Source organism: Anas acuta, chromosome 2 (genome assembly GCF_963932015.1).
Source record: "Anas acuta chromosome 2, bAnaAcu1.1, whole genome shotgun sequence".
Classification (NCBI taxonomy): Eukaryota; Metazoa; Chordata; class Aves; order Anseriformes; family Anatidae; genus Anas; species Anas acuta.
This window is the reverse complement of record NC_088980.1, coordinates 129,233,587-129,260,546: the sequence shown is the minus strand read 5'-3', so window position 1 is coordinate 129,260,546 and position 26,960 is coordinate 129,233,587. Positions and strand designations below refer to the sequence as shown.

General features: G+C 36.6%; 1 protein-coding gene across 3 annotated transcripts; it reads left to right on the top strand.

Moving 5' to 3' along the window:
- Positions 1–537: 537 nt before the first annotated feature.
- SNX16 (sorting nexin 16) lies at positions 538–26,126 on the top strand. 3 transcript variants are annotated; one of them, XM_068672178.1, is made up of 8 exons: positions 538–705; positions 4,739–5,202; positions 8,925–9,011; positions 12,779–12,927; positions 17,762–17,831; positions 21,550–21,686; positions 23,878–23,994; positions 24,301–26,126. In XM_068672178.1, the coding sequence occupies exons 2-8, from the start codon at positions 4,831–4,833 to the stop codon at positions 24,407–24,409; spliced, it is 1,041 nt and encodes a 346-aa protein (XP_068528279.1). In that variant the 5' UTR covers positions 538–705; positions 4,739–4,830; the 3' UTR covers positions 24,410–26,126. The 3 variants fall into 3 exon arrangements, with proteins under 3 accessions (XP_068528279.1, XP_068528281.1, XP_068528282.1); XM_068672180.1 differs by having other exon boundaries at positions 693–797; XM_068672181.1 differs by lacking the exon at positions 538–705 and adding an exon at positions 1,649–1,673.
- Positions 26,127–26,960: the final 834 nt, after the last annotated feature.

The window sequence follows — 26,960 nt, the reverse complement described above, 5'->3', positions numbered from 1 at the left end:
GGACACAGATTGTGCTGCTTTCACTTTCTCCACAATACCACACTACTCATTACTTGCACAAGCCACTGAGATACTGCAAGGTTGGTTTATTCCCCACATTTCCAAGAAAAGAAAAGAAAAAAAAAAAAAAAAAAAAAAACCCTGCATGGAACTATCTTGTCGCTTTTATCCGTGAAATTTAACACGGAACCCCACTACCACAGCTGATAGGTGGTCACGCCAGAATCTATCGCGACATGGCAGTGATCCGCGGCGCTGTGGCGCGACATGACGTCAAAGCGACATGACGTTGCGGAGCACAGGGGCTGCGCAGCAGGGACACGCAGCCCGCCTCGGCCAGGGCCAGGTCCCCCTGCGGGGGTCCCGCAGCCCCCTGTCCGCCCTCGGGGCAGCGCTGCGGTGAGGGCGGCGCACAAGGCCCTCAGCCCCCCCCATTCCGCCCCATCCCTCTGGAACTACAATCCCCAACACGACCACGCGCCGCCTACATCACCCAGAATGCCCCGAGGCAAGCCGCCGCCGTGAACCACCCGGCGTTGCCTTGGCGGGGCATGACGGGACTTGTAGTCCGCGCGCCGCCTCGCCCGCTCCCTTCTTCCTCCTCCGAAGCTCAGGTAGCGAGCCGCCAGCCCGCCTCCCCGGCACCCGGGGCGGGGCCGGGCCGGGCCGGGCTGAGGCGAACGGGGCGGAGGCGGCGGCGAACGGGTGAGCGGGGCGGGGGGCGGCCGGCAGCGGGGGGACGGCGGCGCTGAGGCGGTTGGGGGCCCGCGGCGGTTAGTGGGGGGCGGCCGTTTGGGGTAAGGGGGTGTAGGGGAGCCGAGCCGGCACCGAGTCGCCGTGGGCTGGGGGGGGGGTGGTTCTGTTTTGGAGTTGTGTAAGCGAGCACAGCGAGTGGTTTCTTTATTTATTTTTCTGTAGTTCTTAAGGAAACAGCCCGCTGTGGTGCTTAAATCCTAAAAAAACGGGGCTCAGCCGGGCTTGGCCGCCCAGGCAGAGACCTGCGGAGTGTAACCGAGTGGCAACGCGGAGCCGAAACTCTCCTAAATCCCATGACCAGCCTTAAATAGGGATTGTTCTGTTTCATGGTCTGTTAGCCCCGAACTGGATGGCCTACGTGTTTCTCCCTGAGCCTAAAACCCATTAGCTCTTACAAGGGGTTGGAGCTGCAGGAGCTTCAAACTGGAGGCAAAGCCTTTCAAGTGGTTTTGCTGCAGCCTTCTCGCCTCACCTACAGAAGGGGAGGTGAGCACCAGGCAGGGCTGGCTGCCACCAGCCTGTCCTGTGGCATGTGGCAGGGCTCCTGGGGCGCCCTCCGATCCTGTTTCACACTTAGCAGTCCAGCCCGGCAAATGTTCTCATCTTTTTATTGCGTTTTTTAATTTGCAGCTGGGGACCAGGCTGAGCCAAACGCGGATTCTGAACGGGGAGCAAATTTCTTATTAACGAGTTAAGGTAGTTAAGTACTTAGTACAAGAAATAGAGCGCAGCAGCTGGTTTATATTATAGGTGTCACGAGTGCGCTGTTTATTTGGAAAGTTGGTGGGGCGCGATCGTGCCACTGGTTTAACGCAGTGATGCAAGCCCAGGCTGCCGGGAAGCTCGAGTAGTGCCCACCTAAACCATCCCTCCTTGTTGCAATGCTGTGAGCAAGGAGCACCGTGACTTGTCCTAAAGTATCTTACTAAATTGCTTTCTGTTTCTTCTGTGACGTGAATTGGCAGTAAGCCTCACATAGAAAGACTTAAGACCTGAAGTTGTGACCCTTGTTTGAGCATGGTGCAATTTTCACAAGTTTAGCCTTTATGAAGCATATATTAACGTGATTTTTAAACCCTGTCCAAATTCATAATAAGTATTTTAGATAGTTGGAGATTTTGATACTTCTACGGTTTAAGATGAATTTGCATATGCATATATTCATAAGTATAGTAAGTTCTGCTTTAATATCTTTCTATGTTTTCTTGAAATACATATATTGTATTAAATGACATGGCATGCCGTTAGCTCATTTGACCAGATGCTTCCATTACTCAAAGAGTGTTCTTCTGTTACTCTTCAGAGTTGTAGGAACATGGGTGAGATACTGATAGCATTGGCTCCTTTTATTTAACTATGGGCGTGTTTACTGTGAGCTTGAGCAAAGGATCTCTTTTACGAGCAAGTATTGGGATCGACACCCTTTAGTATGCATTGGCTCACAATTTGGGATGGTCTTAAAGCGTACAGAAGAAAATACAACCAAAAATGCACTCTGGGAGCAGACCTAACGCAGTCCAGCTGCAAATAAACATTCAGTGTCAGTGGTACCAAATTAAAGCTAGTCTGAAATAAGAGTTGCTGAAGCACGAATAGCATGGATATAGGATTCTTAACACCAGGTGCTTTGCACTACAGATCCGTTCATGGTAAGCCTTTCAGTGATGTGTATGCATTTCAGGGTCACAGTAAGTTCAAGACAGTAAGTTCTTGACTGGCATTTCGCTTTAAAGAAGGGAGTTCTTCTAGAAAAGGCACTGTCCAGAAGCCATGTAACATGAAAATGTCTTTTTTAACAACAATGACAGAACTACAAAGTGCTGAAAAGCACAGGTTTTTTTCCTTCACAAAGTTCTGAGAACTCCTGGGTGAATATCACAGTTTCCCTGAGGTGTGGGCATATTTTCCGTTGTTTTGATTCTTAATATGTTTTAGATTCATAAATCAGCAGGATATAATCCTATTTTATCTATTTATTTACAGGCCCTTTGATTTGTTACAAACCTTATACTCAGCTGTGTTCTTCTGTTTACAGGGATTTAATCCCACACCTTGCAGGAACATCGCTGTGTAGGGCATTCGTTAAGGGGATGCTTTCAGTTCCTCATGCTGGTAACGTTTACTGGAGCCAGGTGTTAGGTTGTTCAGTAATTCTTACGGGCTGCTGTACTGCTAGAGAAATCTACCTGAGACAACATCACATCTTGATGTTTCTTTCTGTCTTAGAATTCAAAGCAAAGTTAAATGGAGGCAGGGGGCAGATTTGCTTACTGAGATCCAGGTGGAAAAAAGGGATTTAGATCATAGCTTTGCTAGTGAAGAATGCTTCCAAGAGGGGTGACTCGCTTCTTTCCACCTGTGCAATGCTGAGGCACATCAGCCATCTGATCTGTGGAGTTAAGTCACGCAGCCTGTGCTGAGTTAAGTCACGCAGGACTGTGCTGCAATAGAAGCTGCTGGGTAGTCCAAATCGTGCACCTGACCAGCAAAATAAATCAGGAGTGTATTACGACACTGGCGTTTCTGTTTTCTCAGATGCAGCTGGTTGTCCAGCCTCACCCCCATGGTGAAGCAGAGTTACTTCAGCAGAGTTGCTGCCAATTTGAAATGGCTTCTTTAGGTCATCTTCCCTGAGCTTTCACACATGCAGAGCATGTGAAACCTTCGCTATGTTCCTGAAATGCTCAGGAAGTTTTTGTTGATTTGTGTTCCTCTGAATGAATTATTTCAAGAGCATTTTTCAGCCTTTCATTTTGATACTGGTTCATTTCATGTTTGTTTATTTATTCATGTTCTCTAATATTTATTTAAAAGAAGAGAATGAAAACATCACTTCACCCTGGCAATTAAAAAACTCATTTGGTTTTTGCTTCAGTAGATGATTGATTGTATATATGATATGAATCAGGCTGACAGTTTCCCATTTCACAGCCGCCTGCAGCTTCGTGGTTGGTTGGTGTACTCGTGGGTGAAATAGGTGGTGACTCAAATCCCATTAATCCAAAGAGATAGTATCTCATTTGCATCTTGTAAGAACGCTTCTTTTGGTATGAGATGATGGTGCTTTTTTTGGCAGGTTGAGCCAGTTGTTTTAATTTTTTTATAGAAACATACATATACACAAAAGATTAATTTTAGCTTGAAATGTTTTTCTTGTAGAACAATATCAAATCTTTGATTCATCATCTTTGCTTGAACTTTTTTTTTCCATATTAATCTCCTGAAATGGAAAGGTAGTTACCAGTGCAACACTGCTTTTGATGTACATACGTGTAAAACTTAAATTGCTGTAGTTCAAGCTACAGAAAGTGTGCCCAGTTAATTGTTACAGATATCTGCAGCATTATGTGCAACAGTTGTTTTGAAAAAAATATTTTGCTTTGAAAACAGATACATCATACTCAGTGAACAGAAAACAGATACATCATACAGATGAAAACAGATACATCATACTCATATATATAAAATGAGATGCAAATATGTTTTCTCACCCATGTTGTTTACTGTGTTTTCTTGTTGCTTGTGTCATGCATATTATTGCCTGCACGTATGGCTCCTGGACATTGTACGGAAACAATCCTGAGAAGGACTTTTCTACTCTTTGTACTAAACAGTCACTAAACCTCCACGAACATTTTAGGTTATGCCTGAAAGTTCCTTACCTTTTCAGTAAAAATTGTACATATCTCATAAAGGAAAAAATACTTCGCTTTCATAATCGTAACTTTCACTTTCCATCATTTTTATTTTAACAGTTGTGGAAGGCAGAGAATTCATGAAAAGCTGTCCCTCAACCTGTTGAGATGATTTGAAAGCAGTGTTTTATATGAAGCAAAGCTATTTGTGAAAATGTTTACCCATCAGTGTTGCTATTTACTATCCCAATACTGATACAAATTCTTCCAAAGCAGTATCTTAGTATTTCTTTCACTTAATAAATAAATAAATAAAGCTCTTTATTTTTCCCTGACCTTCATTGCAGGTGCTGTTTTTGAAAAGAAGAGACAGCATGGCGCATACACTGAACAAACCTTAAACTTTTGGACCTGAAACTGAGAGTTTTTTCCGAAAAGGATGGCAACTCCCTATGTTCCTGTTCCTATTCCTATTGGAAGCTCATCATCCAGCTTTACAAACAGAAACCAAAGACGTTCTTCTTTTGGGAGCATCTCAACAAGTTCCAGCTCCTCAAAAGGACAGCTAGAGGACTCTGCCATTGGTAGTTTTAAAAAGATGAGCGTGCCTGACCAGAATGGTTCTGCGTCATCCGGGTGTAGTAGTCCACTTGTTAGGACTAAATTTACAGGTATGGATACATCCATAGAATATTGTACTCAGCCCGTAGAAGAAATAGAGCAGAACACAGATTCCAGGAGCTGGGAGGATCGACCGTCCACGCCTACTATACTGGGTTATGAGGTGATGGAGGAAAGGGCAAAATTCACTGTAAGTTTTTGGGATGGTATAGCTCATTCTGTAATGACAAGATAATAATTTGAATGTGCTTTACATTCTTTTTCACTAATTAATCTCGCAGGGATGTTGGAGCACTGCACAAATACTAGTCTTGCAGTCCTGCAGCCTGACAGGAAAATATCATTCTCACTATACAGGTGGAAAAAAATGAGTCTTAGAAGCAGTCTTTCCTGTAACTCTGTATGTGGAATAGAAGTGTTTCATTGTACTTAGGTGTCAAGTATATCTGCTCAAAAAGTCAGAAATCTTGCAAAGTTGCCATTTCTCAAGAAATTGAACTTCTAGAAGTTCTAGATAGTTAAACATCTCAAAATGTAGTCTTGTATTTAAAATTAATGATAAAACATCCATGTATTATTTACCTTTAACAGTTATTAGTAACATACAACAGTAGCATTAAAGCACATTTTTACAGCTTCTTGTGTTGCTAGGTTTAGTTTCTAATTACTGGAAATCTTCTGTCCTGAATACATTAGAGTGAGATATCACATGCAGTATCTTACGACAGAACACCAGCTAAACTGATTTGTATTGATTTTTCTGAAAATGTTCAGTAGCTGGCAATTCAGATTTTTGACAAGCCATATATTAAAGCATTTGTGCATTTGTTTTTGTGGCACTGGTTGAAACATTTCTAAGAGATTATTAGGCAATGCTTGTGGGACTGATGGAATCTGTTATTAATTAATTGTGTTCCTTCAGGAGAGCAATGTTTGTCACAAATAGGTAGAAAGGAGGATATAGCAGACAAACATTTTTTCTTTTTTTCTTTTAGATAGGTGTGTGTGGAAGCTAATATCTTGATACTTCAAATACTAGTAAAATCAAGTTCTTCTTGGAAAGAACTAAACTTTGCTTTTGAATTATTTGATAATGATGACTTGCCATAAGGTTTTCAATTTCTAACGTCTTCATGCATGGTAACATTAGAGAAGAGCCAAATTTTTGTGACATAGAGATGAAAAGATTCCTTTTTAAACAATACCTTCAAAACTAAAACAATGAGTAGTATTGTTAAGATGACATAGTTTAATCTGAAAATATGCCAAGGTTTAATCAACTGTGCACGTAGGATGTGCTTCAGCTGCACTGAAATTAAGGAGTCAAAGTTGTCACTGAATTTAGAAGTCCAGGTTACAGAACAAATGAAGCATTCTTCATGGATAAATTGCTTGGGTGCATTTTTGTTCTCTCTCAATTCACGTCTGTTGCTGTTTTTGTTTCTGAAAGCATGTAATTAACTGTTTATGTTTTCAGTTGGATGCTGAAAATAAGCATGCTATTGTGCATTAAAACTAGTAAGTCATTAGTGCTAGAAATTTCGGTTGCTTCGATAATGCAAAAATCAATGAGATGGAAGGCAGTGGAAATTAAATTGAAACCACCAGTAGAAGTTAGAGCGGAGGCTCATTTACTAAAGGGTTTTTTGTTGTTGCATTTTTTTTTTTAATTGTTAATATGTCATACTCCTCAAAACTGTGAGTCTGAGAAGTCTGAGATACTCCAGCTGGGTGCTGGGCAAATACAAAAAAAAAAAAAAAAAAAAAAAAGGTAAATGTTACTGCCTGTTGGAGTGCATAGCTGCTGAAACACAGGGAGTAAAATGCTAGGTTAAAAACATCACCGCTTGTAAGCCATTGATTTCAAATGTGTTAGCAGCTCTGGATTGTTCCATTATCATTTCTAGGTGGCTTAAGTAAAAAGTGATAATGAGACACTAAATCAGCTAAAAAGTTGTTACTAAATATTGCATATTTTCATTGAGTATCTTGTCTTGGTGGAGTAAGGTGACTAATGATTACCTGAAAGCACTTCAGTCTGTTGACTTTGTAGTTTTTCCCAAAAAACTGTGTGAAGGAAGTGACAATTAGTTTTGTAATAGCCTAGTCCTGTCTGTTTATTAATTACAAATTTTGAAAGGAAGGCTTTTTTTCCTTGGCAAGAAAACCAGAAAGATTCAGGTTGACTGTATTTTTTTTTAGACAGTAATCACGAGCTGATTGTGCTCTTTATTACAATTATGTACACACAACTTGAAAAGAATTTTTTTTTACATTGTGTAATATTTACTTAGGCGCACAAAGCAAAGGCCAGACTAGCTGTTTGGTGAGGTTTTGGTTGGTTGCTTTTTTTAATGTGCATTTATAAGCAATGTATTTGTAGAACTTTTAGTGGAACATCCTGTAAATCAGCAAAGCTGCTTGTTCTGTGTTTTGCTGTGTACTAGCAGTAAGTCTTCATGATTTTATGTAGCAGTTACACTTCATGTAATTTTTATAGCACAAAATTGTTTATACTCTTGCTAAGACAGGGAACATTTGGGCAAGCACAGAAAATGCAAGAAAGAAGAGTTACGTTTTCATGCTGTCTTTGCAGGCATCTCTTAATAAATTTGAAAAGATAGTAACCTTTTGCTCATGACTAAAATATTGCCTTTACCATAGTCCATGATGTCTACAGATGCTGCGGCTTGAAAGTAGAGTTCTGTTTAAAAAGTAGATAAGAGAAGTATTTGCTCAAGGAATACTTTTCTTTTTCACTGTAGTTGTGTGTAGCCTGTGTAATTTATTAAACTGCAAACAGTTACAAGATTTTAAAATAGAAATGTTGAAACACTTTTCTGAAAGGTAAGTGTCTGGTGTACAGAAGCTGGGGTAGCTGTGTGGCTGGCTATGTGTTGGGACTGCAACAAGAAAAATGTACTTGTTAGTTAACCTGCTGTGGAAAAAATGAAAGATTTTACTATGAAACAGATTAGAAAGTGTTTAAAAAGTAATTAAGTGAAGTGTCTATCATTACAATTCCAAAAAACTATCTCTTTCTCCCTTGTATTTTATCAGTTTTGATTACAGAACACCTTCTGGAAAAGCTAATCCAGAGCAAGTGCAAAGTCCTTTTCCTTATGTTGGAAAAAGTAAGGTTGTGACATGAGAATTCTTTTTCCTAGACATGGTATAATATTTTTAGATGACGGTGTGTTTGTTAGATTCATTGTGTTTAATTATTAATCTGTTTGATTTGTAGATCTCTGTTCTAAAGTTTTTTTTGTTTTTATCCATGGGCTTTTAAACAGTGTTACTACTGTGCTGCTGTTTTGCTAAATCTGTTTCTAAGGTTCCATTACCTCAGTTCTACAGTGCTAGTATCATAATTCTGATGTTGCTAACAGAGGAAGTGGTCATAGTTCCTGACTTTCTAGGCAGAATAATGTTCACGATAAATGGACCAAAGCAGCATCTTATTTTTATCCTGCGTCACTTTTGCTTGTGAGCCAAGTCAGATGAGACCTTTTCAAATAATACAACACTCAGTAAGTGATTATTACAGTCATCTTAAGGGCAGATTGGCTTTAAGGATTATGAAGTAAAACGATAATTCAGCAATAGTTAAAGTAGGTCACTTATCTCTTTGATAGCCGAGACTATAGAAAACAGCTGATAGCCTTCTTCTTTCTGGAGAAGAAATCCCGATCTGGTTTCACAAACCATTTCTTCCAAGACAAAGTAGTTAAAGATATTTGGGGATTATGGAAAGTCCTTTATCAAATCTGCAATTTATTCATAGTGTTTATACTGATATTTTTTTTTTCTGAGAGTTCTTTTTCATTAAGAAGTAAAGGGTAATTTCAGCCTTACAGCCAATGCATTTTGAAGTTCTGCATATTTTTCTGATGTTCCTGTTTTTCTACACAGGTATACAAAATACTAGTAAAAAGAAGTCCAGAGGAAAGTTGGGTGGTTTTCAGACGGTACACCGACTTCTCCAGGCTTAATGACAAGGTGAGAACTATGCACTGGTAAATTCTCATCTGACTTACTTTTATTTCATGTTTTGTTTTCCTTGTCGTACTTTTTTTGTCACTTGCTTTTTTTTCCTTGCTTTTTCACTGCACATAACATATACTGTGTTAATGAAAGACAAATAGTATCTCATTTTTTGTGAATACTATATATGTGAATAGACATAAACATATATGACACATATGAACATATATCTGGTGAAAAGATATTTTTTCATCTCCAGCTGTTAGTGTGCTTCATACTTTATATTTAATTTCCTTTATTGGATGGATTAGAAATAACATTCAGTAGTTGCATCCTCTGTATGGGGAAAAAAAACTAGGAGCCTGTATATTTTTGCAGGAATGATCCAATGATTGTTTATTCTCCATCAGTGCAACAAACTGTTTTTTTCTAGGGGCACAGGCTGATAAAACTGAAGTTCAGTGAATATTGAAAGTTCTAATTATGTTGGTCAGTTTTCAGTTGGGTTTAGTGTTTTGGACATTAATTGTGAAATACTATATCAGGTCTTTAAAGCTGAAGATACCGACTCCTACTAAAAAGTCCTGGGTGAGCAACAGTAATATTTTTACAATATTAAAAAAAAAAAAAAAGAAAGAAATTATATAAAAAGCAAAAAGTCTTTGAATTGGTAAATAATATAAATATTAGTAACTGAAATTATTTACATAGAGCAAAAAAGGAGAAGAAACAAATAACTACCATCTTTCTTGAGGCTGGTGGCAAATTATTTTTTCCCTGAAGTTATATTAGAAGGTTGGCATTAAATGACAGCTGAATTGAATACCTGATTGCTATGAGAATTGTGATTTGAAGTATTAACTGAGAGGGAAGGGCTGTTCAGGAGGACCAGGTATATGCCTGACACATAGAAAACGTATGTGTTTTCAGATGTCCAAACTGAACTGAGAGTTAAACTTCAGCAGTGACTAAAATAAGGAAAAGGTGAAAAGAAATGGGATGCCTGTAGATAAAATCAGAAGGACTAGGCAGATGAATACAACTTGGCTAACTAATAGAAGCAGCTAGTGAACTTAGTAATATCATTCTATATTTGTCCTGACCTCTGTGAGAAATAAATGAGAAAAATAGTTAGCAGTAGGACTCTGGAAAGTGTTTTGGATATAACTTCCACCAGTTTCTGAAACATTTTTAGTACAGAGCAGCTAATAAAATAAAAATAAATGGAAGTGGAAGAGCTGAAAGCCATGAACTCTCCTTTTAGGAAGAAAATAAATAAGTGCAGCAGAAGGTTAAGATTTGAAAAGAGTAAGTCAAAAAGATCAAAACAAAACAAAAAAAAACACATACAGATCAGTACAAGAAGTGTAGTACAAGCTTGTGAAGACTAAGGCAGAAATGCTGAGGTGCAAGATAAGCTGTCACAGGACGCCAAGAGCAATAGGTAAACTTCTATAAATCATTAGAAACAGAAGTAAGGGAAGAAAAGCAAATACATGAGAGCAAACTGTAGAAAGCAAATGATACAACAAAGACTGAAATATACTGTGTCTTGCTGTAATAACAGAATCAGAGAGTGTGTTGAGCATGACAGAACTTGATGTGTTAGAGGCAAAGACTATAATTTGGCTAGATGTGTAAGTTTTGTCTCTTAATAACATGTAGTGGATTGAAGTATATGGGAAGTGTTGTTCCCTACCCAAAAACAGTGGGAAGAGAAGCTTTGTCAAGGCTATTACTCGGCCTGGAGAGCTACTGAGTGAAGAATGAAATGACCCATCTTAAGAACAAAGAAGTTAGCTTATTTTCCCTGAGACACTGCCTCATGTGACATGCATGAGCTATCACATGACAGTGTAGGGGAGAGATGTCTAGAAAAGATGCTGGATCCAAGCAAGAAGCCACAGCCAGCATAACTCGTTTGACCCCATGGTTTGTTTTTTATTTATGCATCCAAGTAGTGTTCAAGAAAGAACGCCTCAGGACTTGCCATTGAAAATTGGTATGCTGACAGCTGCTAGCTTTCTCATACCATGTTTGTTGACAGGAGTAATCTGTGGGTAGGCATACTCTTTCCTCAGAAATAAATGATGTGATCTACATAACCAGACAAATGAAGTCATTAAAGCAGAGATCCATCTGCTTGAAAAGCTTTCCTGGAAGTGATTGTCTGTACAACTAAGATAACACAGGAACTCCTTGTGTAATCTTTTCTGAGATTGGTTCTGTTCAGCATTTCATTAACTTCGTGGATCATGAAGGATACTTACATGTATCATATTAATGTTAAATTGATGGAGATGAAGGAACTTTGGATGACCAAAGATAAACTTAAAAATATCAAGAAGAGTCCAATACAAAGATAAAACTCAGTAAGCAAGGAGGAAAGTGGGAAGATTTAAATGCACAAACAAGAACCAAGGCTTACAGAATAGACCGTTCTATAAATAAGAAACTAGTTGTTATCATAGGCTACAAATTAATTATGCAATTATGTGATTTTTTTAAAAAGCATCCTTTGCATGCTATGAGATAGTACTTCTGTAAGCATCTGTGACCCACTTGTGATTATTTTGTTAAGCTGTAGGGAGATTCTAGCTGGAATACAGTATCTCTTTTTAACTGAACCACCCGGTACCTTTTCCAAGAGTTTATGAAAAGTAATTAAAAAGTACAAAAATAAAGCTTATTGTCAGAAGGCTAAAATTTTTCCATGCAAGAATCAAGATACCCATTGAAGAATTATTTTGGTGCTCTGTAAACATAGAACACTGTACTGCTTTCAAGACAGTTTGTGGAATTCCTATCACTGGAAGACACATATGAATGTATTTGCTTTATGTGCCAGTATCTCTGACAGAAATTTCTCTGATCCTGTCTTTGCAAAAAGATTAAACTGTTCTTGAGGCGATTGAGGGAAAGCTATTTTTATAAAAATTTGTTTGCTTTTTCTGTTGATTGTAAATCCTGCTTGAGGTTTTGTGTCTGAAGCATGCCTTCTAAGAAAAGGCATCTAGTAATTTTCTTCTGAAGTTTTAATATTTTTTGGTTTTCATGCATATTAGAAAAACAGGTAACTGGCTGGCGTGGATAGCTCCAATTATTGCACAAATTCCATCTTCTGCTCGCATATTTCAATTTTGAATTCACAGAAAAACTCTTCTAAATATTTCTGTCATTTTAGTAAAGATCATTAATAATAAAGTAAGACAAAAATATAATTTTGCAAGTCTCAGTACTAAGGTTTATGCCACCTCCATGCATATGGAAACGTTAATATTTTCCGTGTACAAAGAGCTACCCTTTACTAGAAGGATGCCATGCATATGTCATCATTCATTCTTAGTCCTCAAGAAAAGATGAGTTGCAGAGTTACAGGTCTGTAATGAGCTTTATATATTTTATCTGTGTAGTACTTACTATCCCTGCATACTGTAGAAGAAGCACCATTGAAATGCTTACTCGTTTGCTACTTTTTGTTTTGATAGTTTCCTTACATTTACTGACTCAAAGACATTGCATAACAAAGCAAAGCTTTGGAGTACTGTTTTTTATATGGTGAATTTGAGAGAGCATTTCATTGTATAAGGTACAGTGACAGAGCTGTGCCCGCAATTTATACTATGTATATTTTGAATTTATTTACTATTGTGAAAATTGCCTAGTGTTTGCACTGAAGACAGAAAGAACCTGTGATTCTCAGTAAAGTCAACGCCTTTATCAGATTCAGTATTTCATATAGACTTTTTTATTTTTTCATCCATCTTTGATTTCTATTTTAGTTGAAAGATATGTTTCCAGGCTTTCGATTGGCCCTTCCACCAAAGCGCTGGTTCAAGGATAATTATAATCCTGACTTCTTGGAAGATCGACAGTTGGGACTACAAGCATTCCTCCAGAACCTAGTAGCTCACAAAGATATTGCTAACTGGTATGTAATTAAATTTTCCTATGCATTTGTTTTTTTGTGTTCCAACCCCTCATATAGGCTACTAGAGTCTGTGTTTTTGAGCTACAAAGTAATAGATTTTTGTTAACATTCATGTTGTTCATAATATGAATTATATGGTTTCCTATTAATTTAATCACATTTTAATCTAAGCAAAAAAAGAGGAGTTGCACGTAGTTAACTGAAAACTATAATGAGATTAAGTGTTAGGCTTGCACAGTGCTAAGTACCTATGTTGTTATGCGATAAATTCTTAAAATGTGCATTAAACTATAGTTTTTTAATTTACATGACATGATAGGAATAGGAATACCTTTACGGATTGTCATTTACATTTACTCATGTAAAGCAAATCAAAAAAGAAGATATAAGAAGAATCTAAAAAGCATACCATGTTTAAGCAACAAAGTGCAAAGGTCTCTTTGAACAATGTTATTTTTCATACCAAGTGGAAGATTCTCCCAAAGCTGGAGGATGAGAAGAATATAACTTTGGCAAATGAAATGTAAAATCATGTTAATATAGGCCAAAAGAGGAATTCAGTCAGTTGCTAGAGGCAGAGCAATTACTTCTCATGTTGGAGAAGGTTTTCAGATCTAAAGTTCTGTGGTTACTGTATCGGAACCATTCTTTGAGGAATCAGTCTGGGGAACTGTCTTTTTAACGAAGTTTCAGTTGAAAATTAAGAGTAAGAAACTGTGTAGAGCAAACAGCGTTCCCTTAATTTTAGGTGAACTAAAACAGAATAGCTAGGCTCTTGTATAAGAGCATCTACTGCCCACACCTACTTGAATTTTTTGAAGAATGGCTATTGCTACATTTGACACTTTATAAGGAATTTGAGTGTCTAGTCTGGGAACTATAGATCGGTAAGTAAGTTTCACTTGTGGTACTGCTTGCAATTTAAAAAAAAATATTGTAAGAAGGTTAACAAATAATATTTGGAAAAGTAACAACCTTTGCAGAGGAAAATCTATCTTCTAAGTAGTTAGGAGAGAAATCATATAACATAGTTTAAAGGTAAGGATAAAAGGGTTCTTGGAAATTTAGGGATATTACATATGGGATTCTGGATCACAGTTCTAGGCACCAAAGTTCAGAATATCTGGAAGTGAGCAAAGAGATCGTGAAGTATTGTAAAAGGATCCGTAGGCACGGAATGACTAACAGATTAAATTACATGTTCCAAGTGCAAAATAGCACTAAGTATATATACAGCATCAAACTCAGTTGGATTTTACAACATAGAAGAGATCATTTTCACTGATTTTCACTGAAAATGATTTATCATTGTCACTGATATAAATAGTTTTCTCAGTCAATTCAGTATCCAGAAATAATCAAAAGGATAAAGAAAAGTTGATGAAGAGGAACTTGAAAGTAAACAAAAATATACTTTATTGCTGTGGGAATCTGCATTGCACTTCCACATAGCACAGTACTAAAACATAGTATTCAGTTTCGAAAGAGGGTCTGCTAGAAATATTGAGAAGACTACAGAAGAACATCCACAGAAGAGTTCTGGTCTGTTTAGTCTGTCATCTTGGGAAAGGCTTGGCTAAAGAACAAGGCACGTGAAATCATCAAGGGGATAGAGAAGGCTGAGTAAACAATGCTAATTTTTTGGATGATTCATAGTCATCTCTCAGTAAGTCATGCTACCGGGTGAAGGTTTGTTGTGAGATGTTTGAGACAGGAAACATAAAAGGCTTCAAACAAACTGGGATCAACATCTGCATTTCTCTGTCAGTAGCTATTAAACATGATCATCTGGATCAAATATATGGCTGCGAAGTTTAAGAACTTCCTGGTTTTTAAATTGCACAGTAATAGGTGTGCCAAGAAAAGGAATTCCGTAAATGTCAGTATGTCAGTTATTGAGCTGGGTGGGCTTTTTTTTTTTTTTTTTTTAAGTCGTCTTGAATAGTTCTGAAGGGTTTGTACTGAACTTCATGTTGTTACAGCTAGTTAGGTATTTGAAGTAGCTTGTTTATATCTTGATGGCGGTGTAATAATTAAAAAAAAAAAAGTTGTGAAGGCAACTCACTCATCAGATGCAGAAGGTAATATAAATGTTTGTGGAATCAGGTTTTTATTTTGGTTAATGAGCAGGTAGTTAGCTGTAATGTGGCTTTGAAAAGAACCTGGCTCTTGGCTGTGTAAGGCTCTGTATGAAGAATAAAAATTCCAAAACATGAGATATCCTGATAGGATATAATGTTTGTATCTGTGGAAAATCTGGATTCCTCATATTATGATTAAAATTAGATAAATATGATCGGTCTGATTTCTTATCCACTTACCAGAGAGTAATAGTTACTGTTAAATTATTATTTACATCTTACGTGAGCAGAGGTGAGAATCTGACCCTGCTTCCTCTTTAAAATCTCACCCTTCTCTGATTTTGTAAATATTATCAAACTGTTTAGGTCATACCAAAAGTGAAGGACCTTTTCTCTTTGAAGAAAAGTCTCTTTCATTTCTCTTTATGCACTCTATTATCATTGGGGCGTATTGACTGTGAGGAAAATCTGCACTCCAGATAAAGAAGTAATTTTGTGAATCTATTTCTATTTAAAATAGGTATACCAAGTGGCTTAAAGATGAAATATTAGGTTGGCATGCAGAGGAGTAAATCTTTTGCCTTATATTGGGAATTCAGTGGAAGATCAAATTGAAATCTGCATACAGAGTTTCATGTGTGCAAGAAAATTCCATGTAACCCACAAAGTGGGAGAAAGAAGTTTAACCTGCTAAACAAAAGTAACACAAGGCTTTATAAATGACACGTCTCTCCTCTGCCCCCACCCTGTACAAGAAGCAGCTTGAAAGGGAGAAACTCAGCTGCTGATTCTTGTCCCAGATCTCTGGTGCAGCACTGTCCTTCCTGCCCTTTTCAGTACGGGTGTGCGCTGGCATTGCTGCCTCCTTTGAGAAGGATGTCAGCTGGCTTAGCAGCATAAAGCCACGTACAGCAGCCTCCGTTACGTGATGTGGAAGATTTCTGTAAACTGTCACTTGAGGCAGAATTATCTTCGTTTTGCTAAATGAAAGGAAGAGGTATAACACATGGAGGGGAAAGCGGGTTCTCGGAGTAAAGCTAGGCTGTAAATGAATATGTCATCAGATGGATATTTTAGTAAAAAAAAATATATATATATTCACTAGTCTTATGTTGCAGTGACCTGTGGCTTTAAATTTCTATTTAAATTTCTATTTCTATTTAAATAGTAAATTTACAGCTTTCAAGAAGTTTCCAAAGCAATGTAAAAAGACAGAAAGTTCTGCCAGTGGCTGTAGGGAGAACAAAAAATGGGTATGGCCTTCCAGAAGTAGGCTGTAGATTGAATATTTTTGCACATCTATTTGTCTGCATATTTGCTTTTCATGCACAAGCATTACTGTATGTTCTGTCATTTTAATATTACACTTCAAAATAAAATTACTAATGACATTAAATTAAATATTTTAAAATATTTGAACTGAGCTGTATGAGTCAAGCATGAAGATACTGGAGAGGAATGATGAGCAGACATGTTTCCGTATAATGAATTCTTCTGCATTAGGCATATGTGAGTTCATTCAGCAGAACTTTCATCTTTATGAAAAGAGCAATTCAACCATTAAAAAATAGGTTTGAGCACTATGGTGGAAAAGGGTCACTTCAAACAAGCTGATGAAATTATGTGGATGGAAAAAAAAACTTCCTTGAAAATGTACTTCATATGGCTGAATAACTTTTCAGTTGGTTTGGGATTATTTTTCTAATAATTTAACAATTGTATTTACTCTTACCATCTATCACTTTCTTAGCTAGTTGGAGTGATAATGTTAGTTTTAGTAGTAGAATTTTATTAATTTATGTGGAAGAAAGTTTAGGCTATGGCTTGCACAAGTCATGGAAAAAAAACATACATTTTTCACATAGTTTAAGTGGAGAAAGGAATGGATCATTATCACAGGAGGAATTTTTCATGTTGTTGTAAGGGCTGCTTGGGTGACAGTGGATATGAAGACAAATTCTCACTAACCCTTGTCTGAAAAAAAAACTGCATCTTCAGATTTGCAACAAGCAATTGAAACAGGCTTACATAAATCCAGCAACAAAATAAAGGTTCAGTACAGGATGCATTTTAGATCAATACTCTTCAGAGTCTTTGTAAAACTGAAAGTGATGTCATAACCAACGTTAGCTGAAAAAATGTCTCAGTTTCCATTCTCCTTGCTGAATCTGAAACTGTTTGATCATTTGATCAGATTGGTAGCTAGATAGAAGTTCTATTTCTTGTGTTTGTACTTCATTTTTGTCTCAAATGTAGGGAATGAGAGGAGGGCAGAAAATTTCCTCTTGCTGTCACCTTTCAATGGGACTTAGATAGGAGGAAGAGACAGAATTAGTTTAGATCCTCCTTTTTTTTTTTTTATTCATTGCAATAGGAGATGATTTAGGGATTTGTAAGTAGTGAGTGCAAGCACAGAACTGATAATAAATTACTTGGTAATTAATCATAATATTATAAATTTTGAAGATATAGTTTGAAGATTTGAAAAAGTGTTCTAAACTGAATACTACCTTTTGTTTGAAAACTTTTCTCAGTGTATTTGTGCAACTTCTCAAGTTTTATTTTAAATACTGTCCCTAGTTAACACATACCAGTGAGACTTAATAGTTTATTGACGTTGCTGTGAATACTTCAGAGTTCTATGAGGTTGTATGTCTGCATCCTTAAAGAAATATGACTTTGTATCATCATCTGTAAGTATTGTTGCTTTTTTTTTGTACTTTAAGTAATTCACTCTATTTTATTTGTTAAAGCCTTGCAGTGAGAGAATTTCTTTGTCTGGATGATCCTCCAGGTCCTTTTGATAGTCTAGAAGAGAGCAGGGTAAGTGCTATGTAATATGTTAGGCAGTAGAAATCAGTAGTTGTTGAAATATTGTACAATGTGCTGGGATGTTGCAAATGGAACACTTTTACCCTTTCACAAAGATTTGCAAATGTATGTATTTCTAAAACTGACAAGAGTCTGTTGATAGTTGGTGCACACTGATGATCTTTGAGTGCTATACTTGATCCCTGTTTCAAGATACAACCGCTTTCTTTTAGCCCTTATGAATAGTGTATGAAATTTGTTTGTTTGTTTAAAGGCAAGTGGTAGAAGTAGTCCTGTTCTGAATATAAGTAGAGGGTTTTTTTTTTTTTAAGACTTACTCAACACATTATCACAATGTGTACACCATAAACTTCAAGCCTTGCTGTAAAATATTCTTTCTATGAGATGTAATGGAGTAATTGTTACCACCGAAAATAGTATTCTTGCTGATAACTGAGTAGTGTCAAGTAGTTGGTAAGGCAGCAGACTTGCAACATGCATGTGAGCGCAGTGGACAACTAATAAATACTGCATGCTGCAGTCTGTTTTGTTAGAAGTATGTTTCACTGGCATGTTTAGTTATATGAAGTGTGTCTAGAACTGGTCTTCTTAGTTTTCTTAATTGATATAATAAAAATGCTTCAGAATTGTTTGTACATTGTTAATGCTATAGAAATTATGAATGTTAAGTGAAGCTCCTGCAATTAAATTTATATTTTGCATTCGGTTGAGTGCAAGTGAGAGTGCTTTGGCTTTTGTTCCACTGGATCAAAATTGTTCCATTCTATGTATGTCTGAAGGATTTGGTATATTTTGTTTATTATGTGCTCCTGTTTGATTTTCTATGTGGTTACTTTTCATCTTAAACAATTTACCATTAAATAGCGAATTTAAGATTAAAATTACAGGAATTACTTGTTCAGATACTTGTTCATTAAGAAATTTAAGTACCTTCTCTAGAAATCTTAATCATGCAAACTGTGGTGAAGTGTCAGGGATATCCTTCCACCATACAAATTTAGACAAACTATTAAAATAGCTGTGCTGCTGTAGTTTTGCCCATTAACCATTTCTAGAAATTTATCAGATGTAGCTGGCACAAAATTCTGGTCTCTCAGGTTAGTACATCATGTTACAGAGTGGTTGGAGTTGGAAGGGACCTCCAGGAGATCACCTTGTCCAAACACCCTGCTTCAGCAGGGTCAGCTGCTACAGGTTGCCCAGGACCCATGTCTAGTCAGGTTTTGAGTATTTCCACCGGCAGAGACTTCATTACTCCTCTGGTTAACCTGCTCCAGTTTTTGATCACTTTCACAATGGGAGAGGTTTTTTTGTTTGTTTTCTGTTTTTTTTGTTTGTTTGTTTGTTTGTTTGTTTGTTTTTAAAGTGTTTTCTTGTATTCAGATTGAGTCTCTTTTTATAAATCTGTGCCCAGTGCCTCCTGTCAGTGGGCTCTGCTGAGCAGTGTCACTCCCTCTTCTTCATTCCCTCCCGTCAGGAATTTATACATATTGATAAGATCACCCTGAGCCTTCTCTTTCCAGACTGAAGAGTATCAGCTCTCTCAGCCTCTCCTCATGTGAAGGATATTCCAGTCCCTTAATTATCTTTTGATGTTGATCTTTGAATCATGGTCTCTGGGGTCCTGTTGGACACTAAGCTAAAAATCAGCCAGTTCCGTCAACACTCATGGGTGCAAACTGTCAGGCCCTGTGGATTTACATATGTCCAGTTTGTGCTCCCTAAATTGATCCTCTTCTACCAAGGGTAAGTCTGTCTTGCCCTTCTGTGTCTTTTCCTCTGGTTACAGAAATCTGCATTTCTAAAGACCAGAATTACTGGTCAAAATGGAGGAGAAGATGGCATCAGGTACCCCAGCCTGTGCAGTGCCATCTGTCACCACTTCTCACGCTTGATTCAGTAGCAAGTCCACAATTTCCCTAGTCTTCCTTTTGTTGAATGTGTACACACACCAAGTACTTCCTTCTTTCTTTTCACATCCCTTGCCAGATGAAGTTCCAGCTGGGCTTTTACTTTCCGAACTCATCAGTGCAAGATCAGAGAGCAGCTCCTCCTGGGTCATCTTTCTATGTTTCTACCATTTGTGCACTTTCTTGCTCATTCATGCATGTTTCTTGCCACCTTTGCTTGATTTCCTACTTGTCAGGATGAACCTGTCTCGAGCTTGGAGGGGGTAGTCGGTGAAAGTCAGCGAGCTCTCCTGGATCCATCTTCTTTCCAGCCTGGTATCCCATGGATTCTTTCTTCTAAGCAGTTTTTTTTTTTTTGAAGAGCTTGAAGTGTGCTCTCCTGAAACTTCTATTTTCTTTAATGAATATTTTTATAGAATATTCTTATTTTCCCTGTGAATAGGGAAATTTATATGTGCATAGTACGAAGATAGAAATTAAATAACTTAATGATATTCTTAAGGAGACGATGGCCAACTTTAAGCAGCAACACAAACAGTTTTACAACATGCACTAGAATTCATTTAATTGTCTTGGATGAAACAGGAGTAATGCTTAATGGAAATGATTGCTAGAGTTCACCTAAAATGCTGCATGAAGATTGAATTCTGTGTAATGTGTTCTTAGCTCTAAAAGATGTGGATAAAGCTGTGGCTTAACTGATGATTGGTCTTAAATGCTTGTCAACTAAGATAAATTTGCTATCTCTGTCAATAAAAAAAAAAGTAAAACTCAATGAAAAAAATAGAAATGGTTATTGGATTGAAAAACACTGCACTTTTAGGAATGCAGTCGTAGCAGTATTCTTAAGTGAGAATCAGTTAACATCATATAAACTGCTTATATATAGTGAAATCCATGGATTGGTGGTTAGTTGCATGTAATGTTAATCCAAGATAGCCTCCTAAATGTGTTTCCTTATTTAGCAAGAACATGTAAGTTATTAAATCAGAATTGCACGACTGTTGGTAGGCTCACTTTTACCAGTAGTAGATCACCAGGCTCTGTGCCAACACTTCGATTGTTTCCTGCATTCAGTGAATATTGCACTATATGTTAGCTCTACGTTAAGTCTTGAGGCTGCTTACTGTCAAATTCATCAGGGTGTGCCATGTACGTTTCATCCTCAGCAGGTTAACACAAAATACCTGCCATGACTGAGTCAATACTGCTCTTAACATTTCTTTAAGCTTCTTAAAAAATAAAATAACATTGGTCTTACAGTTCTTATGCTTGTCGTATTTACAACAGCTATTTGGTTCCCAACTATAACTTTCTATCTTTATCTGGTATACATGTAAGTGAAGAATATTCACTTTTTCTGAATATTCCTAGCATCTCTGTTACTTAGATCTAGGAAACTGACTTCTAAGTTAGGTGAAACCGAAGTTTATGTGAAGGACAAAGGGAGTTTGGGATTTCAGCTGATGTTCTCTATAGGCAAAAAGGTTCAATATTAGGGACTGCATGTCAGAAGAGGGAAACCTCTTTCTCTAAAACCTTTTATTTTATTGAGGCACAAACAAAGGATGCAGTAAAGTATTTATATTGCAATATAGTATAATAAATTCATTGCTCAAAGCAAAGTGGCATGTTTTATTAAAGGCAACTTTTTTTTTTTTTAAGTATGTAGCTCTTTATGGTAATCAATACAAAGAAAAGCAGCTACGATTCTGTTGCAGTTTGGTATTTCTAAAAAGAAAAATCAATAAAGGCAGTCCACTGAAGTTAAACTGAAGATATTTTTAAATGTCTTTTAGGCTTTCTGTGAAACTCTGGAAGAAACAAATTACCGTCTACAAAAAGAACTGCTTGAAAAACAAAGGGAGGTGGAATCACTGAAGAAATTGTTAAATGAAAAACAACTTCATATAGATGCTATTGAAAGAAGAATTAGGTATGTAGAAATTGTAGGACTTTTAGGAGTTTCTTTACATGAAGGCATTTTCTCCAGATAGTTGGAAGCAGCGGCTTTATATGTATTCTTGAAAACAATTTTCCCCGCATAACTGCACACAAGGCAGCATTTTCAGTAATCTTTCTCTGGCTAAAAGCTTTTGTTCAATACAAATAACTGCAAAAGTGTTGTCCTGTCTTCTCCCTCTAAAGTAACTAGGATTATGTTTGTTAATCCTTCAAATCTTGTAAAGAAAAGGTAAAGATTCTGTTCTGCTTTTGAAGTGTTGGATATGTGAAGTGATAGAGGTGAGAGCAGTGGAAAAATTGCCTTGAGTTACAAAATTTCCCCTGTACTCAAAGCTTTGACAGAACATCATGATAAAATGCCTATATGCCTGTTTTAATGTCTAACTTAGTTCTGAATTGCTTGGAATGTTGCCACAGATAGCTTTTAAATATCACTGGAGATTGTCCATTTCAATCCAAAGAAAAAAATCAGTGACGTTTCATAGGAAAGCTTTTTGGTGCATGTCTGCTAAATTTTGCAGCAGGTGCAGGGGAGTTAATATTCAGTGTCCTGCTAGGCCTGCTAAGCCAGTCTTTGTGGGGTTTCCTTAGCAAAGGACTAAATTCCCATGCATGCTTTAATACTAAGGTACTTCAATATTGACTAGGTTGTTGCTTCTAGCATTTCCAGATTGACTAAGTTACATTTTTGAATATATGGTTTAAGTGGGCTATATTTGGAGAAGGATTTAAATTAGTGTGTTTTATTGTGATTTCTGATACTATATTTAGTTTGTAACTCTACTCCTGAAAACAAGTAACTGAGAGTTTAAAAGATGCTTTTCCTCTTTTAGAAAAACAACATGATTGAGTACTATCAAAAATGCTGAAATAGCCAGTGGAAACTAAGTAACTTGTATTTGGCTAAAACATTGTGTCAAGAAATTTTGTATGATTAAAACTAAAATAAAAAGCCATGATTAACAAGAAGGACTTTTCATCTTTATTGTTTTCCTGGAAGACGGATGATTTGCTTCATTGTTCTTATTTTAATTTAATACAGATATACCCTGTCTGTTTTCAAGATGCTTTAAAGGTATTGAAAATCAGCCAAGTTGTAGTTGAAGTGATTTTTAGTTGTAAAAATAAGTTACCAAGTAATGGTGTGACTTTGTTTAAATAAATAAATAACAATAAATGAATTTGTCTGATAGGAATAGAACCCAAAAGGAATGAACATTACTTTTCCCTTGTTGAAATGTTTTGATCTGATGGTCCAACAATTAAACATCTGCTGTCTTTACACTCTCGAGGCCAGGTGTCTAAAATGTATATGAAAAACTGGACTAAATATCAGATTTACAGGCTTTTAAACATACCATGCCAGGTTTGGCCCAAAGATTAATTAATTAATCTTAATTAATTAGATAATAAATACTGAAATATTACTTACTTCTTTTTTAAGGTATGGAAACAATAGTAGTTCAAATATATTTTAAACGAATATAGAAGAATTATTTTCAACATGAAATTGTTCACAAGACTTTCGAATTCAAGTGATAGATTTCAACACTAAATTTGTTTGTTTTCCATTCTGAGAAATACTTTGGAAATGAGGGTTCTTTTGGTTTTGTTTTTTTGTAGATAATTTTACATGAACACATTTCTATTTTTAGCCAGGTTAGTTGGACCATCAATTTACGTTGCTGTTAAGAAAAAAAATATTACCTTTCCCTTTAATAGGAGGTTGTATTACTCTGTAACTTTAGATGCAAGTTTGCCAATGAAGAAACTTGTGAAGTTGTTGAAGAATTTTTTTTTATCATCTTGTCTGTCTTCCTTCTGTGTTTTGATTTTGTTCCTTCTGTCATTGAAGCAAGGTGCACATGGCTTAGATCATATTTTTCTAATTGCATACCTAAAATCATAGTCACTTCTCCGGGATGTGAATTATTTTGTACAGCTACCAAATTGTGATACAAGCAGAGGATTGAATTTTGTTTAAGCTGTTTAAATAGCTATCCAGTGCAAACCCTGCGCCTCTGTAGTAATAAAAGAATATGGCTCATGTTAGAAGTGAGTGATAGGTTCCCAGAAACTGCAAAGTTTAAAATGAAATAGCTTTTTGGTGATGAATGTTTGTTATAAATAGGTTGATGGCACTCTGTTCTTACTTGTTACAGGGATTTATCTTCAGGAAAAATGACTCGTCAAATGTCAGGAGAAGAAAGTGAGTGCAGTGGTGAGGTGGAGTCTTCTGCAGTAGAAGCAGACCAGGGTACCCTGGGTGAGGATGGCTGGTAAATACTATTACTTTACTTAAAATGTGTTTTTATTTTTTCTTAAAGTATCTTTTTAAATCGTTGGTCTTAAATAAATTCTGCACAGCTGAGGAATTCAGCTTTTTTTTTTTTTTTTTTTGCACCTCTCTGTAGCTATCCCACATTTCATGAAGGCCATCAGGATGGATGATTTTAGGTCTTAGAGCTAGTGTAAGTGATAAGTTGAACAAGCTTTGTAAATGTTTGGTAGATTGCAGGCATAAAATCACTGTAGAGAATGATATTAGTTTCCATTTGACAAAGTTTATTGATCTGTTGTTGCAGCTCAGATAAAGAGAACCACGAGGCATGCTGGAGCGGCTCTCTGCCTGAAAATTCTGTACCAGAAATTGAAGTTGCTGAAGTAGCATATACTGCTGATGAAGAAGAATAGATCGGTAGCATCTGCTGTTATCTGGGAAAGTTTCATGCTTGGGACATACACTGTGGGTAGGGGCGTATAGTAGCTGTAAAGAATTTACAGTAAAGAGCAAGAATGCACATATTGAATGTTTACATAAATCCTTACAAATTGTTAACATAAGAAATATACCCAGTGCTGCTTTGAGTTCAGTTTTTATCTAGCCTTTATATATTTAATATATTAAAGTCTAATAAGGGCTAAAATCAGCTAAAATTTAGATAGTGTACATACACAATTTGGCTGACTTTCATAGCTGAGTGGCATAAACTTCAAATCACCAAACACATTTAACTAGCATGTCATACGTTGCCACTGATGTGACGCATTTGATGTGTTCATCTGTTTGGTGTTTGTGTTTTCATATTCTTAATAGCCATACATTAATGATTGTTAAAGTAAAATGGACTCATCTTACGTTTAATAAGATTGTAGCATATGATGTTTTTAAATTCTAAAGCTGAAGAATATTTCTCTGGAAATTTTAATGCAATGCAATAGGAAAACTTAGAGTACCAAGAGAAAAATACTTATGAAACAACACGGTAGTGTGACATTTTAAGAAAAAAAAGAAATGGTCATTTTTGCTGAAGGAACTAATACGAGACCCCCAAAACACTGTGTATTTTCATCCCAAGATAGCATGCTGTAATACTTTTAGTTTGATAATGCTGCTTTTAAAACCTGGGATACCTTTGCCATATCTCCATGTAACAATAAAATCGGTGAGTTTGCCTTTTACTTGGAATACTACCTCTTATCTTGCTAATGCATTCATGTTTGTTTAAAAATATTCCAGATTATATGGAGATAAATGAAAGACTTGTAAAGAAGCCATATTTTTCTCTGCACAGTTCATTACTAGATTGAATCTAGTTGCAATGTGTTTTTGTTTCAATGTATTGTACATGTGGGGATATCTCTACATGTGTTCTAAAGCCTATTTTTCAAAACATTGAGACAGGAGATGCACTTTATAATTAAGACTCCATTGTGCCAAGTTCAGTTGGCTAATTGGTTGAGAAAGGGGAGTGGCAGGGAGAGGATTATGTAGTGCCTTTTTGTATTTTACTTGTTCATTACTGCAGAATTTTGTTACAGTGCTCTTGCTCAGCTTTGTGGAATATTTGATACAGATTGTTTCTGTTCTTCACTTATTTACTGAAAGTGCCTTGTTTTATTCTGCTTTTCCGATAGGAAGAATGCTGTTTTGTTTTAATCCCCCCCCATACCACCCACATCGTTGTTTAATGTTGTTAATATGCAGTGTCTTTGTGCTGGAGTTTTCAAAGGGAGCTTTGTACATCAGACTGTGCATACAATGACCTTTATGCAGAACTGTATGAACCTTCCTGGTGAAATAAAACTATGGACAAAACACCTGTCTTCTATTTTCCATTGTAGAAAAAATGTTGAATGCTTTGCCTGGTGAAAGAATAAAAATGTTATTAGAAAGAGACATTTCTTACCTCACATGGTTTCGTGCAGTTACTCAGCTTTAGGTCTGAGTTCTGTTTGTACCAAAATCATTTGCTTGAAAATGAATGAGAATGTTGTAACAAGACACCAAAAAACTTACTGTATTTCTGTTGAAGATTAAAATATAAAAGGAACTATTCATTTTTATAGTCTACCTGAATCCTCAGAGACATTGAGTGAACTCAATAAAGTTATGTCACCGTATTGAAAATTCATGTTATCTTTTGTCAGATGTCACTCGTATATTTGATATGATAATTGAACTGTGTGCATTAGTGTTAGCTTTACAACTATAAATGTTTCCAAAAAAATCTTGAAAAGGTGCTTGGATTGTGTATATGCTACGCTGTTCTAAAGTACTGCAGGTAAACGCAAATCTAGTCAGTGACAATAAAACAACATAAACATCTTACAGTTCAAGTCATGAGAAGACAAAGCAATGTGCATTTTGTTGTGCTGTCTTTAAAGCTGATATTTTGCTGTCCCAAAACATTTAGTATCACGTACATAGACATTTCTGTTCAGTTAAAAATCAAGGTTTCCCTAACCTGAGGTGGAAAATGTGATTCTGCTCAGCAGTCCTATTATATTGTTTAGCCTATGTTATTGGTTACCGAATGGTTATCCCAGCAAGGGAAATGCAGAATTCTTTCTTTGAGTTATACAATCCATGGCAGCCTCTAATGTTCTGATGGAGCTTGGTTTCCAAGTCTGTCTTGTATTGATGTTCTTTTTTTCTAATGTCCTATTTCTAGTGCCTCTTCTGGCACTATTTCCTATTTGTTTCCTCGTGATTTTAGTACAAAAGAAGCCAGCTTTCAATTAATTCATTCATTAGAATGTGACAGTGGAATTGTGGTCTTCACAAGGAGCAAAGGAGTGCTCAGACTGAAATTGCAGCAGAGTGAATAATTACGAGGGTTGCAAGCAGTAACAGTGATTGTCTTAAACTGGGCATTTTAATTTTTTTTTTGCTACTACTTAAATTTAATAGGCCTGCCACATTTTTGTTCTTCCATAGCACTTGCAGCCTGCCCACACCACT